General features: G+C 37.2%; 1 protein-coding gene across 1 annotated transcript; it reads right to left on the bottom strand.

Moving 5' to 3' along the window:
* Positions 1 to 1,869: 1,869 nt before the first annotated feature.
* Positions 1,870 to 21,057, bottom strand: LOC122056283 (putative disease resistance protein RGA3). Its single transcript, XM_042618166.1, has 3 exons — positions 18,552 to 21,057; positions 2,054 to 2,119; positions 1,870 to 1,953 (listed from the first exon to the last, which is right to left on the bottom strand). The coding sequence occupies exons 1-3, from the start codon at positions 20,923 to 20,925 to the stop codon at positions 1,946 to 1,948; spliced, it is 2,448 nt and encodes an 815-aa protein (XP_042474100.1). The 5' UTR covers positions 20,926 to 21,057; the 3' UTR covers positions 1,870 to 1,945.
* Between the last annotated feature and the right edge of the window lie 1,280 nt (positions 21,058 to 22,337).

Below are 22,337 nucleotides of genomic sequence, written 5' to 3'. Positions count from 1 at the left end.
GTCGGAAAGTATCAAAACCACATATTTCGATAAGTTACCGACGGAACTATTGTTTCCGTCGGTATATTTACAATTTCTCGAAGGAACAGTAAGTTCCGTCGGGAGATTTCTGTCAATTTTACAAATTGTTATTTCCCAACAATACCGACGGATATTTAATTCCGTCGGTATATATTGCCGACAGAATTATATTTTCAGTTGGAAATCTTGGGCTGACGGATATTTTATCGACGGAATAAATTCCGTCGGAAGTCTGTCGATACAGACATGTACTGATGGAATACCGACAAATATTTCCGTCGGTAAAATTGTTTTTTTTTTTTATAGTGAATCTCACGTCTTTTGTAAATTATAGAACTAAAGTTCTATAGAACAAGAGTTAAACCAGTTGCTTTATTAATTTAGTTGAGAAGTTACATACTTCCTTACTAGCGATGAGTCAATTTTGTCTCAATCGTATTACTTCGTTTAGTGGACTATTTCGACGTGATCACTCATGTTATTTGTTAGTTTTTTATTTTTCATGATGAATCTAGTTTCTATTTAAGGGATTCTCCTCATTCCCTATGTTGTTTTTAAGTTCAAGATATTTATTATAAGTCTCATTAATAAAGTTTAATACAGCAACAACAATTGAACGTGGAAGAAAAGGACAAGCAAATATAAAAGACATCATCAAGCAGCAAATAGAGATAAATATGAGTATACAATGAATTTTTCTAATTTAATCATCAATGAAAATTTAATATTTATTTTCTTTCATCGTGCACTAAATTAATTCATAGAAACAATCAAGTAAATATAATATAAATTTTAATCTACTTCATATTTCTTAATCGAACAATTATAAATTATTATTATTATAATTTTTGTAATTTTAATGATGCACAAAGTAGTTATAGGAAAACAAGCTGTAGAAATTTTGAGTGTGTTTTGTTTACACGTTTTTTATTATTTTCTAAAAAACGTATGTTTTTTAGAAAATAAAAAGTAATTTTTAAACATTCTCTATTTTTTTAAAAAAAAATACTATCTAATTTTTTTAGAATATAGATATAAAAAATTCAAATTAAACATTATTTTGTAAAAATATATATTTTTTAAAAAATAAAAATAAAAAACACGCACCCTTAACCCTTAATTGTGCTCGCTGGTCCTTTTTTCTTTGCTGGAAAAATTTCTGTGCACGACAACATTGCTTTGTGGCAGCAATACCTGGTTGACGGCAAAGACGCTGGCTGCCGACGGCGGTGGCGACGTGAGGGGGGACGACGTGGGTGAGAAAAGGTAGGTTAGGATTTAGGATTAGGTAAAAATGTCCAGAATATTTTGAAAATTATAATTACACAACCAAAAGAGTTAGGGTGTGTTTGGTATGCGCGTTTTTCATTTTCATTTTCTGAAAAACGTGCGTTTTCTAGAAAACAGAAAATGACTTTTTGTCATTCTCTGTTTTTCTAGAAAACGTTATCTATTTTTTTAGAAAACAGACACGAAAAATGCAAACCAAACACAATTTTTCAGAAAACGTACGTTTTTCAGAAAATAAAAATGAAAAACGCGCGTATCAAATACACTCTTAATTTTCTGACTCAGGTAGTCTAGGTGATCACTCGATCAGATCAATCTAATTGGATCAATCAAATTGGATGATTCAATCAGATAATGGATCTAGTTAATCCTGGGATCATCAAGTCAAGCTGATTGAGTTCATCAATTGAATTGATCGATTAATGGCTGATATTACACTCACAAGAGGGAATAAGAATAGTGGAAAGTTCAAAAATAATTCCACAGCTAATCACATATCTTTTGTTTCAACAATTTTAATTACTCACAAAGTGAATTTAAAATAAATATTTAGTAAAACCCCTGGCAAGTGACAACGGGTCAGTAGTGCGTAGAACGAATTGCTCTGCTTCCTTTCCTGGCTGTCAGTTTGCAATTATGTGTCTGTGAACAAGTTTGAAAACTCTGTTATTTTTTAAATAAATAAATAAATAATTACATTGTAGACGAAAAAGAAGAAGAAGATGATTATATTGTATCTTACCTCTCGATCTTGTGGGGAAGAACCTATCAAATAGACCACAACATTGAGCTTCCTCAATCACTCTAACTGCAAAAATAATAGTAAGACAATATAATGGAGATAATTAAATTATTAGCAAATTAGCATGAGCAGTTGATCACACAACAATAACAACAACAACAACAAAACTCAATAATTATATTAATGCAATCAAACCTCCACCAAATTAAATGATGTGATTAAATCACTATCATACATACAAAACTCAAGTGATGTAAAATCATTTCTCTTGAGAAAAGAAATATGATGAAAATGTAATCGGATTATGCATTCCGTATGTTATTCATGAAAAGGAGATAAATATTTTTCTTTTTTCTACATTTGGTTTTTATTAATTAATAAAAGGATTTTTTTTTGTTTGAAAATAACAAATATGTCATACTACAATAATAATTACGGTTGACGATAGAATTTATACACTTTATTAATGATAATATATGGTATATAAATACCATTACAAAGTAAAAAAAACACATAAAATACTATAAAATAAATAAGTATTTCCTAATAATAATTATTCTCTAATAATTAGGAAACAAATAAGTATTTCCTAATAATAATTATTTTCTAATAAGTATGAACCAAATAATTATTTACTAATAATAATTATTTCCTAATACGTCCCCTCAAGATGATGTCTGACACCAATCTTGCTGCAAATAGCAAATAGCCGAGGTCGAGAAAGTGACTTGGTAAGTGCATCAGCCAACTGATCCTCAGCAGAAATATGAGTAACTCGTAGTTCGGAGGCATGCACCAGATCACGAACAAAGTGATAGTTAATAGCCAGATGCTTCATCCGACAGTGAAAAACAGGATTAGCTGAAATATAGGTAGCACCCAAATTATCAATGAAGAGCACAGTAGGCGTAGTGACTAGAAGAAGCAGGTCTGTCAAAAGTGACTTAATCCATTGGATCTCAGATGCCGCAGAGACAATGGCACGATATTCAGCCTCAGTCGAAGAGCGCGCAACCACATGCGTTGTTTAGTAGATTTCCAGGAAACCGGATTAGCACCGAGAAAAATAATAAATGCACCCATAGAACACCGATCATCTGAATCTCCTGCCTAGTCCGCATCAGATAAACCATGAAGAATAAAAGGTGTATCTGCAAGAAGACGAATACCAAAATCCCTAGTACCATTGAGATATCGAAGTAGACACTTCACAGCGCCCCAATGCATCTATGAAGGAGCATGCATAAACTGTGAGAGCTTATTGACCGCAAAAGAAATATCAGGACGAGTCATACGGAGATGTTGTAAGCTCCCAACCACTTGTCAGAACTTAGTCGCATCAAAAAACGAAGACCCATCATATAAAGTAAGATGAGAACAAGCAGCAATAGGAGTGGAGACCGACTTGGAGTCAAGCATGTGGTGTTTGGAGAGAAAATCAATGACATACTTTTACTGAGACAAGAGAAGACCATTTGAGGTTGGACGAACCTCAACACCATAGAAGAGGGAAAGAGCCCCAAGATCCTTAATCACAAATTTTGAATGAAGTTTACATACCATGACGTCAACAGAAGAAGCATCACTCCTTGTAATGATTAGATCATCAACATATATAAGGAAATAGATAAGAGTATCATCCCGAAAATAAACAAATAAGGAGGTGTCAGCCCTGTTGGTGCAATCTTAGGTCAAGGTTGACCTGGTTGACCCGACTCGAGTTGACCTGACTCGAGGTGTATTTTGATGTTTGACGAGAATAGAAAAGTTGTATCTTGATGTTTGACAAGAATACAAACTTGGGAGATTGTGGGTGCAACCTTCGGTCAAGGTTGACCTGGTTGACCCGACTTGAGTTGACTTGATTCGGTAAAGTCCAAGTATGGAGACTTGGCACGGGAAAAGTCCAAGTATGGAGACTTGGCACAGAAAAGTCCAAGCAGGGAGCTTGGCACGGGAAAAGTCCAAGTATGGAGACTTGGCACGGAAAAGTCCAAGTATGGAGACTTGGCACGGGAGAAGTCCAAGCAGGGAGCTTGGCACGGGAAAAGTCCAAGTATGGAAGCTTGACATGCGAAGTCGGAGAGGGCTCGACAGCTCGTTCTCCGGACTAGGTCAGAGAGGGCTCGGGAGCTCGTTCTCTGGACCGGACGTGGAAGTCAGAGAGGGCTCGGTAGCTCGTTCTCTGGACTGGATGAAGTCAGAGAGGGCTCGGTAGCTCGTTCTCTGGACTGGATGAAGTCAGAGAGGGCTCGGTAGCTCGTTCTCTGGACTGGATGGAGTTAGAGAGGGCTCGGGAGTTCGTTCTCTAGACCGGACGAAGTCGGAGAGGGCTCGGTAGCTCGTTCTCCGGACTAGGTCAGAGAGGGCTCAGGAGCTCGTTCTCTGGACCAGACAGAGTTGGAGAGGGCTCGGTAGCTCGTTCTTCGGACTAGGTCAGAGAGGGCTCGGTAGCTCGTTCTCCGGACTAGGTCAGAGAGGGCTCGGTAGCTCGTTCTCAAGACCAGGAAGGCCTTAGGATTTAGGGATGAGAAGCTCTAAATCCACACGGGCATTGGATCGGTCAACAGATCGATCCAGTGATACTCAGGTTTATCTGATCGGTCTGGTGACCGATCAGTTGTTGGTTGCTACTCGGAAAACCTAGAGGTTCCACTGTACAAAAATTTTGTACAAAGGTCTGAACCTTTTCCTAGCTACCATGTGTTCTTTTAAATTAAATTTTGGATCGCCTGCGGAACTTAACACGTTTGATCCAAAACTTAATCTATTTGTTCTTTTAGGTTTTGACTTGGATCTCCTGCGGAACTTAACACGTTTGATCCAAATCACCTAAGTTATTGAATTCCATTAAATATTAATTTCCAAAATTGGTTCCCAGTACTGACGTGGCGAGGCACATGACCTTCTTGGATATGGGAGCAACCACCACCGACTAGACAAAACCTTTTAAGGAAAGCTAATATTTAATTTCCTAAAATAACTTTAGGTCAACCGAAAAGAATAATCAAATCACAAGGGAAAGAAAAACAAAAGAACACTATATCGAAACAAATTCGAAACTCTAGAATCGTATGCCTCTTGTATTTAGTATTATTTCCAAAAATAACTAGTATGATGCGGAAACAAAAAATTACTAGTTATACCTTTTAGAAAGACCTCTTGATCTTCTACCGTATTCCTCTTCTAACCTCGGACGTTGTGTGGGCAACGATCTTCCGAGATGAGAATCCACCAAAGCACCATCTTCTCCTTTCTTCAAGTTTCGGCCAAGCACAAAGCTTCCAAAAGATGAAGATCTTTTTCCACCAACCAAGCTCCAAGGGATGCAAGAAACAAGACTCTTTTCTCTCCTTTTCTCCAAGCTAGATCCGGCCACTTCTATGCCTCCAAGAGATGATGAAGTCTCGGCCACAAGAAGGAGAAGAGAGAAGGAGAAGGGGAACCTCTAGGGGCCGGCCACACCAAGGAAGAAAAGAGAGGAAGAAAAAGAATAGAGTTGTTCCTCATGAAGGCACCTCTACCCCCTCTTTTATAATCCTTGGTCTTGGCAAATAAGGAAATTTAAATAAAAACTTCCTTAATTCTTTTGCCATGAAAAGGAAAATTTATTTAATTAAAAATAATTTTTCTCTTCTCAATTTACAATGGCCGGCCATTATACAAATCTCCAAGCAAATACAATTTTAAACACAAATTAAAACTTCCTTATTTGCTTCCGGAAATTTATAAAATTTTTCCAATAATTTTTATCCCTTCATGATTGGTTTATAAAAAGGAAAATTATAAATTAAAATATCTCTTTTAAACATGTGGATGATTTACCAATAAGAAATTTTTTTATTAAAACTAAAACTTCCTTTTAAAACATCTCTCCACAAAAAGAAATATTTTAATTAAAATTCTTTTCATCTTAATTCCATGTGATCACGTTGGCAATTGGCAAGCTTCTCACGTTGACTTCATTGCCAAGCAAAAACGTGACTTAATTGCCAAACCAAAACATGAGTTGCTTAAAAAAAACTTCTCACGTTTTAAGCAAACGATATGTCACAGCAAGTAAATATGAACTTGCTGTTCACGTTGATCATAACAACATGAAGCATTCTTGGATAGTAATGTTAACAACATGGACTATAAGATGAGCTTAGATGGATACACTACTTTATATATAGAGAGGCCACGATAGGGACCGAGAGGAGGAATTGGTTTTGGTCTCCCGATGAAATTAAGCATCCCGTGTTCGTCCCGAACACACAACTTAATTTCATCAATAATAATTCATTCCACTAAAGAACTATTATTGAACTACCGCACCAATCCCAAATTACATTTTGGGCTCCTTCTTATTATGAGTGTGTTAGTCTCCCTGTGTTTAAGATATCGAATGTCCACTAATTAAGTGAGTTACTGACAACTCATTTAATTAATATCTTAGTCCAAGAGTAGTACCACTCAACCTTATCGTCATGTCGGACTAAGTCCACCTGCAGGGTTTAACATGACAATCCTTATGAGCTCCTCTTGAGGACATTATCAACCTAGTATCTCTAGGACACAGTTTCCTTCTATAATCAACAACACACACTATAAGTGATACCATTTCCCAACTTATCGGGCTTATTGATTTATCGAACTAAATCTCACCCATTGATAAATTAAAGAAATAAATATCAAATATATGTGCTTGTTATTATATTAGGATTAAGAGCACACACTTCCATAATAACTGAGGTCTTTGTTTCTTTATAAAGTCAGTATAAAAGAAATGACCTCAAATGGTCCTACTCAATACACTCTGAGTGTACTAGTGTAATTATATAGTCAAGATAAACTAATACCTAATTACACTACGACCTTCCAATGGTTTGTTCCTTTCCATCATGGTCGTGAGCTACTGTTTATAATTTTATGAGGTATTGATAACATGATCTTCTGTGTGTGACACCACACACTATGTCATCTACAATATAAATTAATTGAACAACTACATTTATCATAAATGTAGACATTTGACCAATGTGATTTTTATTTCTAGATAAATATTTATACCAAAAGCTAGGCTTTTAGTATACACTCCAACAATCTCCCACTTATACTAAAAGACTAAGCTGCTATATCTGCTGCCATACATCTGATTCCTAACCCTTCAACATGCCCATCAAAAGCTCTTGCCTTAAGAACCTCAGTGAAAGGATCTATAGGTCATCACATGATGTAATCTAGGCAGCAACAACTTCTCCTCGTTTATACGATTTCTCGTATTGGGTGGTACTTGCGCTCTATTGTGTTTACTTGCCTTATAGACTTATGGTTTCTTCGAGTTTGCTAGTGCACTAACATTATTACAATAAATTGTAATAATCTTTGGACAAACCAGAAAACATATCTAAGTCTATCTTGAGGTTATTGAGTCATTCAGCTTTTATGGCTTCCTCAGAGGCTTGCCATATACTAAGCTTCTATGGTGAAGTCCAGAAAAACACCTATGCTTATCACTCTTCCATAGTTATGACTTTACCTCCTAAAGTAAACACAAAACCCCGAGGTTGAATTATTATTGTCCCTATCTGATTGGAAGTCAAAATCCATGCAACCCACAAGGACCAAATTAACTGCCTTGTAAGCTAGCATATATTCTCTAGTGCCTCTAAGGTACTTTAATATATGCTTTACCACTATCCTTGTCCAGGGTTACTTTGATATCTGCTAACTATGCCCTTGGCAAAACAGATTTCTGATCTCGTGCATAGCATACATTAGGCTTCCGACAGCCGAAGCATAAAGAACTGTCTTTATTTCCTTTATCTCCTTTGATGTCTACAGAGACATATCTTTAGATAAAGTTACTTCATCCTGAAAAGTTAAGAAACCTTTCTTGGAGTTTTGCATGCTTAAAACGAGCAGGGATTTTTCTTATATATGAAGCTTGGATAAGTAAAATATTCTTTTCTTGTGATCACTTATTACTTTGATCTCAAGAATATACATTCTCCCAAGTCCTTTATATCGAATTATTTGGACAACCATACCCTTACTTCTGACAACATTTTGATATTGTTTCCAACTACCAAAAATGTTATCTACGTATAGTACAAGAAATACCACCACGTTTCCATCACATCTTTTGTATACACAAGACTTTATCCGTTTACTCAATAAATCCATAGGTCTGGATTACTTTGATAAACCGGATGTTCCAAGACCTTGAAGCTTTGTATCAGTCCATAGACTGATTGAGCTTGCACACAAGATGCTATTAGCCCTTTGTAATGAACCCTTCTGGTTGCTTTATATGGATGCTTTCTTCAAGACTTCCATTAAGGAATGCTGTCTTGACATCCTCTTGCCAAATAGATAAAAGAATCTGGATAGACTTAAGCATGACTACTAGTGAAAAAGTTTCCTTTTTCATCAAGCCTTGCTTTGAAAGTTACTACCTTCCTGTCTATCCCTCTTTTCCTATTATAGACCTTTTTACACCCAACGACTTTTACACCGTTTGGTGATTCTACAAGCTTCCAGATTTTATTAGAATACATATATTCTAATTCTGTTATTCATTACTCTTTGCCAAGATGCTGCATCTTTATCTTGAAGTGCTTCATTATATGACTGGAGATCAGGTTCATATCCTCCAGGGATCGAGTCCAAAAACTCTCCCAAAACATGAACCTATTTAGGTTGCCTAACAACCCTCCCACTACAACAAGACACTTTCTATAATTGTGTATCATTTGTGATACGTGTTGCAGTTTCCTTATGGTATCTCATCTTGTACAGTTGGTACTAGATTAGACATATCTTTTATTATTTCCTTAAGAACAAATTTTCTTATGAGCACATGGTTTATTATATAGTCCTTTTCTAAAAATCGGTCATTGATGCTAACAATGACTTTCTGATTTTTAAGACTATAAACCTACTTTCATTTCTCTAGGATAACCCACAAACAAGTGAATTCCTGTCCAACTTATCATTGTCTCTCTTCTGTATATATGCTGGACTACCCGAATCCGAATATGCTTCGAAATAGGCTTACGCCTATTCAGCAATTCTATATGAGTAGAGAGTTCTGTCTTTGGAAGGTACTATATTCACTTCCGTTTCCAGAGTATATCCTTAAAATGATTTTGGTAATATTCTAAATAACTCATCAATCTACTTATTTCCATAAGAGTCCTATACCTTCCTTTTTCTACACCATTCTATTGGGGTGTACCAGGTGTAGTTAGTTAGGATTGAATCCCTACTCTTGATAAGTGACTCCTAAATTCTCCCAAGAGGTACTTTCCACTACGATCTTACCATAGTGACTTTTACTTTAACATTTCTCCGCATCAGCCTTGTACTCTTTGAACTAATCAAAGTACTTAGTCTTGCGGTACATTAAGTAAATTTATTTGTATCTTGAATAGTTGTCTATAAAATAGACAAAATATTCAATACTACCTCTTGTCTGGATAGTCATAGGATCACACAAATCAGAATGAACCGATATCTTTGACTCCATACCCCTTGGACTTAAAAGCTTCTTGGTTATTTTCCTTCCAAGTAAGACTCGCAGGTTGGAAAGATTTCCACTACCAATGAACCCAAAAGTTCATCAGCTACCAATGAATTCTACTCAAGTATAACCTAGCTTTAGATGTCAAAGATATAATTGGTTCATTTCCGAAGGTTGCTTTCTCTTAAAATTAGAAGATGTGTTACTAATTTCCATTTGTTGCATCGTGGGAGTTATTGGATTATAAATTGTCAACCATCATACCAGAATAGATAACTTCCCTATTTTTCTTGATAACAACTTTGTTATCAAAATAGACACAATATCTATAATAGTTTAGAAACTGAAATCATGTTCTTTCTAAACTTGGTACGTAAAGACAATTACTTAAAATCCATATTCTATTCTTATCAAAGGATAAACATCTCCCACTGCATTACTACTATTACAGTAGTGCCCATGTGGATGATGATTTACCTTTCATTTAGTTGTCGGGTTTCCTGGAACCCTGCAATGAATTGCAGACATGATTAATGGCATCTTGTATCTACACTCCAGGTTCTGGTAGATAACACCACTAGACATGTTTCAACTAATGAATTAAATACACCTAAATTGTTCTTAGTTCTAAGAAGACAGTCTACCTTAATGTCCAAGTCCTATTTCCAATCATTACAATTGGGACTACTAAGTCTTTTTCTATAGTATGACTACTAGGGATTGACAAACATCCTAAGAATCATAAAAATATTTGGTCAAGATCAACTCCTTAAAATCTCCATGAATTTTGTGTATACAAAATCGAAGAGGAGATTTTATTCATTAATTTAATTATCTCGTCAACTTTACTTTATGACGAATAAAATTAATAGTTGATCATCTTTGATCAAATATTTGGTCAAAACTCTTTGAATTTAAAATAACATTGATTCCTCAAACAATATTATTTAAATTCACCAACACCTCAAACACTGTGAATTTTGCATGCCACGTTAGTGTGGACGTATACAAATTCATCATTTGTAAAAGGAGGGTTTTACCCATTGACTATCTTGTCAATATAACTTTTTGACAAATAAAATTACCTCAAACACCATGAATCTTGTATGCCACGTTAGTGTGGACGTATACAAATTCTAATATTTGTAAGAGGGGTTTATTAATTTTATTATGTTGTCAATCTAGTTTTATGACAAATCAATAGTTGGTTTTCCTTTGGTCACACAAGTGATAGTAGTGACTCCGTTGGGGAGGATACTATTAAATGTGTCTAAGTGTATACCATTACTTGACACTAAGTCCATTAATAAGATTATGCCCCTTCCGTTGGGGAAGATCACACGCTCTTAATCAACTTCCTATAGTCATCCAAAAATGGAAGTCTGTTCTAGTGATCCACAAACAAGCTCATCCGTTATGGAGGAAGGCACTCAGAGCCAACGCGCAAACTTGTTTGCATCACTTACAAACCAGTAATGGAGACCATGGGATTTATTTAAAAATCCCTCTCCTACTTAGTTATTTATAAACGAGGAATTTTAACTATACTATTCTACTAGTCATGTATACTAACATGCACACATAGCACAATATAAAAGCAATAAATAGAAAATCTAGTTTTCAACTATTATGGCTTTTATCTATTGCTGTCCTCCGTGTGTCACCAACCCTAGCTGCTGCCATCTTTGGCCACCGCCACCGGGTCTAGTTGTCGCATCCATCTTGCTCCTTGTTCCGCTGCGCCTCTGGTCCTCAAAAGGTTCCACGCCTTGCAAGATTCGATCCGCGACATATATAGAATTTTTACATTTTTCGATCCTATATTCCTCGAAGGAATGTACATGTAAACTAGATCGAACATAAAATAAAATTTACATCCATCGATCCTATATTCCGTAAAAGGAATGTACATGTTTCTAGATCAAAAAATAAAATCCTAATAAAACTAAATACAGCTCCTGCTGTATTTTATAATACAATCATGCACACACAATAAATGCCCTTGACATGTCCAAGGGTCCAATCACACACATAATAACTATAAGCCATAATAGTTGGATCCTGCATCCACAAAGTTAGCACATCCTACTATTAACCTGCTTATTATGACAGATAATTAACCGAATACCATAAACTCTTCATAATAATTGTTGGTTGTTATTACGGAAGAACTGTACAAAAATTTTGTACAAAGGTCTGAACATTTTCCTAGCTACCATGTGTTCTTTTAAATTAAATTTTGGATCGCCTGCGGAACTTAACACGTTTGATCCAAAACTTAATCTATTTGTTCTTTTAGGTTTTGACTTGGATCTCCTGCGGAACTTAACACGTTTGATCCAAATCACCTAAGTTATTAATTCCATTAAATATTAATTTCCAAAATTGGTTTCCAGTACTGACGTGGCGAGGCACATGACCTTCTTGGATATGGGAGCAACCACCACCGACTAGACAAAACCTTTTAAGGAAAGCTAATATTTAATTTCCTAAAATAACTTTAGGTCAACCGAAAAGAATAATCAAATCACAAGGGAAAGAAAAACAAAAGAACACTATATCGAAACAAATTCGAAACTCTAGAATCGTATGCCTCTTGTATTTAGTATTATTTCCAAAAATAACTAGTATGATGCGGAAACAAAAAATTACTAGTTATACCTTTTAGAAAGACCTCTTGATCTTCTACCGTATTCCTCTTCTAACCTCGGACGTTGTGTGGGCAACGATCTTCCGAGATGAGAATCCACCAAAGCACCATCTTCTCCTTTCTTCAAGTTTCGGCCAAGCACAAAGCTTCCAAAAGATGAAGATCTTTTTCCACCAACCAAGCTCCAAGGGATGCAAGAAACAAGACTCTTTTCTCTCCTTTTCTCCAAGCTAGATCCGGCCACTTCTATGCCTCCAAGAGATGATGAAGTCTCGGCCACAAGAAGGAGAAGAGAGAAGGAGAAGGGGAACCTCTAGGGGCCGGCCACACCAAGGAAGAAAAGAGAGGAAGAAAAAGAATAGAGTTGTTCCTCATGAAGGCACCTCTACCCCCTCTTTTATAATCCTTGGTCTTGGCAAATAAGGAAATTTAAATAAAAACTTCCTTAATTCTTTTGCCATGAAAAGGAAAATTTATTTAATTAAAAATAATTTTTCTCTTCTCAATTTACAATGGCCGGCCATTATACAAATCTCCAAGCAAATACAATTTTAAACACAAATTAAAACTTCCTTATTTGCTTCCGGAAATTTATAAAATTTTTCCAATAATTTTTATCCCTTCATGATTGGTTTATAAAAAGGAAAATTATAAATTAAAATATCTCTTTTAAACATGTGGATGATTTACAAATAAGAAATTTTTTTATTAAAACTAAAACTTCCTTTTAAAACATCTCTCCACAAAAAGAAATATTTTAATTAAAATTCTTTTCATCTTAATTCCATGTGATCACGTTGGCAATTGGCAAGCTTCTCACGTTGACTTCATTGCCAAGCAAAAACGTGACTTAATTGCCAAACCAAAACATGAGTTGCTTAAAAAAAACTTCTCACGTTTTAAGCAAACGATATGTCACAGCAAGTAAATATGAACTTGCTGTTCACGTTGATCATAACAACATGAAGCATTCTTGGATAGTAATGTCAACAACATGGACTATAAGATGAGCTTAGATGGATACACTACTTTATATATAGAGAGGCCATGATAGAGACCGAGAGGAGGAATTAGTTTTGGTCTCCCGATGAAATTAAGCATCCCGTGTTCGTCCCGAACACACAACTTAATTTCATCAATAATAATTCATTCCACTAAAGAACTATTATTGAACTACCGCACCAATCCCAAATTACATTTTGGGCTCATTCTTATTATGAGTGTGTTAGTCTCCCTGTGTTTAAGATATCGAATGTCCACTAATTAAGTGAGTTACTGACAACTCATTTAATTAATATCTTAGTCCAAGAGTAGTACCACTCAACCTTATTATCATGTCGGACTAAGTCCACCTGCAGGGTTTAACATGACAATCCTTATGAGCTCCTCTTGAGGACATTATCAACCTAGTATCTCTAGGACACAGTTTCCTTCTATAATCAACAACACACACTATAAGTGATACCATTTCCCAACTTATCGGGCTTATTGATTTATCGAACTAAATCTCACCCATTGATAAATTAAAGAAATAAATATCAAATATATGTGCTTGTTATTATATTAGGATTATATCAAGCACACACTTCCATAATAACCGAGGTCTTTATTTCTTTATAAAGTCAGTATAAAAGAAACGACCTCAAATGGTCCTACTCAATACACTCTGAGTGTACTAGTGTAATTATATAGTCAAGATAAACTAATACCTAATTACACTACGACCTTCCAATGGTTTGTTCCTTTCCATCATGGTCGTGAGCTACTGTTTATAATTTTATGAGGTATTGATAACATGATCTTCTGTGTGTGACACCACACACTATGTCATCTACAATATAAATTAATTGAACAACTACATTTATCATAAATGTAGACATTTGACCAATGTGATTCTTATTTCTAGATAAATATTTATACCAAAAGCTAGGCTTTTAGTATACACTCCAACATTAGTAACCAAACAGAGGTCACTGTGAGTTATCTGATCGTTCTATAGACCGATCAGGAAGCGATGGACTTCAGAGAGCGATAGGAGGGGATCGGTCTGTGGACCGATCCACCTATAGTCTGATCGGTCCATAGACCGATCAGACTTCGAAGCCAACTCTCTGTGAGAGTTGGTTGATCGGTCTGGGGACCGATCAGCCTAGGGCCTGATCGGTTCACAGACCGATCAGGAGTCTCCCAGACCGATCAGGTTGGAGCCTGATCGGTCCAGGCCTAGCCGTTGCGACACAACGGCTAGATTTTTGTATTTCTCTTTGTCTTCTTCACAGGTGCAGGATATATATCGAGGTCGAGGGCCTCTACAGTAACACTTGAACGACTACTCTTGCGATCTGAGCTTTGCTGAGCTCCCTATTCCTGAAGCTTCATGTGAGCTTCCCTCGACTGGGTGATCAGCTGTTGTTGACATCGTGAAGTTGCTGCTTCATCGAACTCCAGTCGACGAGAAGGCAAGCAAAGTGTTTTTACATTTATATTGTTCTTGCTTTCTTTCTCTATTGGTTGTACTCCATTCTTGCTGTTGCAAGAGAGATTGTGGTGAGGTTTCTCCACCCAGAAGGAGTTCATATTAGCCGGTTATCCGGGGTCTCATCCACCGACGGATTGATAGGCTTCGTCCACCTTACGGACACGCCGAGGAGTAGGAGTATCATCTCCGAACCTCGTTACATCATCGTGTTTGAGGTTTGATCTTCTCCACTTTCGTTTCTACATTGTATTTCCGCTGCGCTAACCTAAATTGTAGGAAGAAACGAGAATTTGGAGTCGGCTATTCACACCCCCCCTCTCTAGCCGCTATGCGAAGGTCCTAACAAGCCCGAGATGCGACAAAGCTAAGAGAGACCAAGAAAGCGCGAATCTCCAAATACCAAGCACACGGAGCCTGCTTCAAGCCATAAAGCCCCTTATGCAAACAACACACATGATCCGGAAACTCAGCACTGCACATACCCAAAGGTTGCACCATATAAACCTCCTCTTCAAGCCGACCATTAAGAAATGCATTGTTAACATCAAGTTGGCGAAAACATCACCTCCGATTCACAGCCAGACTAAGAACAATGTGCATTGTTACTGGATTAATAATAGGGTTGAATGTATCATGAAAGTCAACACCAGGACGTTGATGAAAACCCTTGGCAACAGGCGAGCCTTATACCGATCAATTGAGCCATCAGAATTACGCTTAATGCGAAACACCCACATGTTACCCACAAGATTTTGGTCTGGCGAAGGCAGGACAAGAGTCCAAGTCAAATTACGGAGAAGAGCATCATACTCTTCATGCATGGTCTGTACCCAATTCGGATCTTTGAGCGCCTGCGTGGCAGAGGAGGGTTCACAGGGTTGTGGAAGGCTAGTATGAAGAATATATTTTGGATTGGATTTGTAGATGATATTTTGGAGCGAGTTTACATGGGATGTTGGTTTTGAGAAGCAAGAGGGGGATAGAGAGGCGGTGGGCTAGAGGGTTGGTCGCCACCAGGCAGCGTGGACGACCCGACAACAAGAGGCGGTGATGGCGGCGGTGATGATAGTGGTGAAGAAGTCGGTTGCGGGGGGCTACGGCTAGTGGCAGGTTGCGGAATCGGTGTCGGAAGGTCCCACGAGAGGACTGGTGCAACAGAGAGCTCAGAATCAATGTCTATTACTGTGGAATCCAAGGAGGAGGTGATGGAAAATGGAAAAACATGCTCCACAAACTTAACATGACAAGATACAAAAACTCTTTTGAGGGTGACATCATAGCACAGGAAGACACTCTGGGTGAGAGAATAGCCAAGGAAGACACAAGAGGTTGACTTGGGATCAAGCTTGTGATGAGAGTAGAGGTGTAGCCACGGAAAGCATAGACACCCGAAAACTTGAAGCTTAGAAAGATCAGGAACAGTGGTGAACAATTTTTCAAAAGAGGACATGTGAGAAAGACCAACCTTAGGCATGCGGTTAATCAAATAGACTGTCGTAGCAAAGACATAAGGCCAGAAAGTGAGTGGAATAAACGCTTTGTGCAATAAAGTGATACCAGTTTCGACAATATGATGATGACGACGTTCAGAGTATCCATTGTGTTCAGGAGTATGTGGAAGAGTGGTAAGGTGACTGATACCATGAGTAGTAAGAAAAGAGCGAAGAGCTAAGAATTCACCTCCATTGTCAGTGAAGAATGTTTTGATAGTCATCGAGAATCGATTTTCAACAAGAGTTTTGAATGCAATAAAGGTAGAGTATACATTCGATTTTTTACGTAATGGATAAAACCATATATACTTTGTAAAATGATCAACAAAGATAACATAATACTTGAGTGCATCAAATGATGATATAGGAGATGCCCAAACATCAGAAAAGATAATATCTAAAGGAGCATGAGATGAAATACTAGATTTATAAAAGGACAATTTATGACTCTTCTTAATATTGCACGAAGTGCATGAAAAATTAGACAGAGTATCCGTAGGAAACGAAAGACCCAAGGATAACAAAAAATATTGCAAAACATCTAATGATGGATGACCTAAACGACTATGCCATAAGGAAATAGATGACAAGACAGACACAGAAAAGGCGGAAGGGGATGATAGCAGAGATGCAAATTTTGGCCAATGATAGACATCATCTCTATGAACCCCGCTGACCAGTGTCGCTCCCATACGACGATCCAACACCTGAAAATAGGAATTAAAGAAAAGAAATGTAATAAGATTAATAGCACAAAGTACAAAGATAGAAATCAAATTTTTTGACATAGATAACACAAATAAAACATTAGAGAAAGAGAAAGAACTAGTATATGTAATGGGTAGTCTAGAATCATCACCAATGACGACGCTATCATTCCCAGAGTAAGGCTCATGTAATGAGAGAGTAGTGAGATCAGTGGTGACATGATGAGAGGTGCCAGAGTCGACCACCCATTCTCGAGAATCAGACCGAGGTGTAAAATGAATAGCAGTGTGCACAAACAGTGCACTATACGCTGGACGTGGAGCACGCGTAGGAGTCGGCGGAAGCAGAGCAAGTATCAAGGCAGTCATATCACCACACTGGCGAGCAAAGTGACCTTGAACACCACAGATCTGACAACACCCAAGATAACAATTGAGACTGAACACAACTGGATGTACAGGAGGACGCATAGACAACCCAGGAGTAGATAGGCACGGCTGATGGGACATCGACGGAACTTGCTGGCGACCACCACGATAGTTTGAATACCGATTACGAGAATTCTCTGTTGGAGCCACAAGAGTAGTCATTTGCGTCAAAGATGGAGATGGCGTCGAGACTTTTAATTGGGCTTCATAGCTGAGGAGCTGCTTGAATAGCTCATCAAAGGTAATAGGGACGTCACAAACTTGCAGAGCATATGAGATATTGCAATAATCTTGGCTAAGACCATTCAGGACATGAATAGAGAGCTCATCAAAATCAACTTTGACATTCATAAGCGCAAGAGCGTCAATATTTCTTTTGATGTCCTGCATATAATCAGTGATAGATCTGTTATCCTATTAAAGGCTGGCAAGATTTTGACAATGAGTCATAATCCTGCCACGTGAGGGAGCAGCATAGGTTCACTCTAGCATCTGTCGTGCATCTCTAGATGAAGTTGATAAAGAAATAAACTGCACAAGAGTATGAGATATCAAACCTATAATAGCGTTGAGGAGAAGTTGATCCTGACGGAGTCAGAGAATATGTCAGGATTCGCCTGAGGGAGCATGACGTCTGTAGGCATGATTTGCGCAGGGAGGCAGGGATGTGAGTCATCAACAAAACCAAGTAAGTCATATCCGAATAGAAGAGACGTGAAATGCAAGCGCCAAGCAGAGTAATTGGAGGTAGTGAGTTTCAACAGTGTTTGAGCATTGACGTTGAGAACCACAAGAGCGGAAGGTGAATCAGGAATATTTGTGAGAGATAGCCGACGAATGATATCGTCGGCGACAGCCATTGTAGAAGGTGGCTGGTGAATATTGTGGAGAAAAGAAAAAAAAATTACTGTTAAGCTTAGCGCTCTGACATCATATTGAGGATAGAATTCATATACTTTATTAATGATAATATGTGATATATAAATACCATTACAAAGTGAAAAATAAGAAAACACATAAAATACGAAAACATATAAAAAACTATAAAATAAATAAATATTTATTAATAATAATTATTCTCTAATAATTAAGAAATAAATAAATTTTTCCTAATAATAATTATTCTCTAATAACTAGGAAACAAATAAGTATTTACTAATAATAATAATTATTTCTTAATAGTTATTTAAGTTTGAGGAAAAATAATTTTCAACTGACTGATTTAAGTTGTACCTCTTGGAAAAATACGAATATGTGGCACATGAAAAATGTTGGGCCAATCTTCGCCTGTCGCCCTAGTGCATCTTCTTTGAAGTTGTAGGCAACACTCTTCAATGAACAAATATTTCAGCAAACTGAGGTCTTGTAGACCCCTTGGAAGCGATCCTAATTGGATGCAGTTGTGGATCGATAGCTTACGAAGTGATCCGAGATGTTGTAGCCATTCAGGTAAGGTCGTGAGGTTGGGGATATTGCATATGTGTAGATCTTCTAGCACAGTACTGGTCGATGGTGCTTCTGTCATCAAGGATTCCAATTCATTACAACAGCAAATACTTAATTTTGCCTCAATGGATCCGGATATCAATGCATAAGAAAAATGATGTGAACCACTTATCCACAATTGTCGGAGGTTGTGTAAGTGTTGCAGTTGCCCAAGTAAATTCACATTCTGGCCACAAATCTGAATGTCGAACTCATGGACTGAATTCAGGATTTTTACAAGTATTTCTAACTGCAGTGTGTTGCTGCCATGGTTTTTGAAACAGAAATATCGAAGAATGTTGAGACGTCCCACTTCTAACGGGAAGGATGCCAAATTGTTACATTCCTTGATGGACAATGAGCGAACCATTGTTAGGAGCTGCATTTCTTCCCTAGGAAGAAATTGGAGTTCGTTGCAGCTTCGGATTTCCAATGTCATCAAGGATGTGAGGTTTCTTAAACAGCCACTTGGAAGAGATGTCATGCCCTCCATGTCCTCTAGTATGAGATGAGAAAGAGAAGTCGTTCTTCCAACACATGAGAGTAGACTCTCACTGCAGTTTTGTAGCTTAAGAAATTCAATTGTTGGAAGCCTTGGCATGTTTTTCAGTCTTGGACAATTGCAAATCTCCAGTCTCTTCAATAAAGGGAATAATTCATTGACATCATCAGACTCTGACCATTCATCTAAATTAGTCATTGATTTCAACACGAGTTCTTGGAGGTTAGGAAAACCTGTGGTCGGTCCGTGCCCATGGAACTCATCACCCATGTGTTTCACGCCACCCATTCTGTCTATCACAAGCTTTCTAAGAAATTGGAGATCTCCAAATTGAGGAATATGCTCACAAAAATTGCAACCATGGAGAATAACTTCAACCAAATTCGGTAACTGCGACTCCATCAACCATGTTGGAAATTGTCGGCTCCCGTAATTGCATATCTTCAACTTCTTTAAACTCGTGTTGGGGCAAAGATCATCCAGCATGCTCATGTCATTAGTGGTTGAACAATTAAATGATAAAGATAATTCATTAAAATCTTTATTCATGAAAATTTTTCTACCACCACAAGAATAACTGCTGAAATTCTTGGAAAATTTGATTTCCATTGCTCCATGAAGCTTCAAATCCTCAAGTTGTGTAATTGAACATGAGCCAGTTCTATTCTCGACAACAAAGCTTGATAAACTTCGAAGACTAGTCAGTCCAGACAACCCGGGGGGCATGTGAGTCAAAGAATCACAATCGCAATAAAGATACCAAAGGCTTTGCATATACCTTAATCTTTTTGGTAACTCTTGAAGGGGATTCTCAGTGAGATTGAGAAATAGCAAATTCTGGAGAAGAGTAATGGTGTCAGGTAGAAATTTAATCTTATTCTTAGACAAAGTGAGGTATCTCAAATGTATCAAATTTCCAACTGATGTCGGCACCCCTTTGATGCCATTTTCACTTAAATCTAATGCCCGCAAGAATTTCAATTCTGAGAAGATAAACTGAAGCAGATGGACATTCTTATATAAAAGACAATTTCTCAATGATAGGGTGCGCAAGTACGTTGACTTCTTCAATAAAGAAATGTCTGAAAATTCTTCATATTCTATGCATAAATGGTATGTTCTCCTTTCTCTTCCTGATCGGGTAAGGCCCAACCCTCGCGCTTGTAATAGTCTCTTTTGCATATCCTTAAATAAACAATCTTGGCGATTGCAATATTCATCTTCCGATATTGAGCGTGCCAGGTCATGCATCAAATCATGCATTGTGCACTCGGCGGTTACATGACTGCCATCGTACCACTTTTGCGAAGTTGCCAAGAGAAAGAATGACCTCAGTACTAGATCGTCAAAGATACGGTTGCCAACTGTTTCAGCATCAAAATTCCCTTCTGAACATACGAAACCATTTGCTGTCCACAACTGAATCAACTCATCTTTGTTCATCACACGACTCTTCGGAAGTAGGGAGCCAAATGCAAAGCACTTCTTTGACCGTGAAGGGAGAGCGTCGTAGCTCAACTTGAGCACAGCTAAGAATTTTTGGTTCTCATCACCAAGCTGCCATATTTCACTGTTCAATACCGAGGACCAATAAGTTTCATCTCGAGTGCAGTGGAGCATGCTGCCAAGAGATATGGCAGCCAAGGGCACACTAAAAGAGATATAACAGAATTATTCAAATTAACCGGATCAAATTACCAAATCAAATCATATTAGTATTTGGATTATTCTAATAATTCTGTTATAATTATTCTCAGAATTATTCTTAGAATAATTCTGTTATTTGTTAATTAGTTATTTGACCAAGTACTTTTGAACATTATATATTGTATTGTCCTTAGGGCAAATATCAATTAACAATAGATTTTATTGCTCTCATGTTATTTCTCGTTCTCTCCCTCTTCTTCTTCTAACATGGTATCAGAGCCATCTCTCTCTTTTTTTTTTTTTTTTTATCTTCCCTCAATTTTTTGAGGCGGAGATCGTATAAACGGTGAATTTTAAATTTTTCTCTCAAGCCTCTTATTTTCTCCTACGTGTTTTAATTTTCTTATTCTTCTCTATTTTTCAGAACAAACGAAAAATACTTATTTTCTTCCGCTGCCAATCCCTTTGCTTCTCTTTCCTCTTCCTTAATCTCTATTTTTTTTTTTCCACTACCACCAGACAAGTTATTTTTTTTTACTTTAGATGTCAAATACTCGACGACATCAAAGAGGACAAAAGCAAAGTCCAGACCGATGTCAAATTTGTCACATCGTTGGTCATACTGGAAATATATGCCCTAAAAGACTTGATTGGTCTAGGGTAAAATGTCAAATTTGTCTTGGAATTGGACATTTTGGTATTCAATGTCCTAGTCCATTTGATTCAAATTTCATTGGTGGTCCTACAGCCTCAAGACAACCATCTATTTCACAAGTATATCCTAAAGTTCTTTCGTCTATGCCTACTTGTGGTAAAAACCCAGAGTTCTCATCTACTGATTGGTATATTGACACTGGAGCAACTCATCATGTCACATCAGATTATAATATCCTTACAGACGTAATGTCATATTATGGCTCAGATACGGTGCAAGTAGGCGATGGTTCAGGTTTGCAAATTGCTAATCTTGGAAACACATATGTTCATTTATCTAATCGAACTTTTCACATGCGCAATGTCTTTCATGTTCCATCTATCACTAAAAATTTACTTTCTACACGCCAGTTTTGTCTTGATAACAATGTCATTTTTGAATTTCATCATAATCATTATCTTATAAAGGATAGAGGAACAAATGCTATTGTATTTTATGGGAGAATAAAAAATGGCCTCTATTGTCTTCAGAGTTCTTCAATCAAAGCTTTTGTTGGTGAGCGCACAAATAAACCAGCTTGGCATGCTCGACTTGGTCATCCTTCCCTTCGTATTGTTCAGTCAATCATCAATAGGTATGGTTTACCTACTTCTATTACCTCCTCTCCATCTTATTCATGTAGGGCCTGCATGGAATCTAAAAGTCATAAGCTACCTTTCTCTTTATCTGA

This window comes from Zingiber officinale, chromosome 3B (assembly GCF_018446385.1).
Source record: "Zingiber officinale cultivar Zhangliang chromosome 3B, Zo_v1.1, whole genome shotgun sequence".
Classification (NCBI taxonomy): domain Eukaryota; kingdom Viridiplantae; phylum Streptophyta; class Magnoliopsida; order Zingiberales; family Zingiberaceae; genus Zingiber; species Zingiber officinale.
Note: the sequence above shows the minus strand (reverse complement) of the source record. Positions and strands in the feature narration are given on the sequence as shown.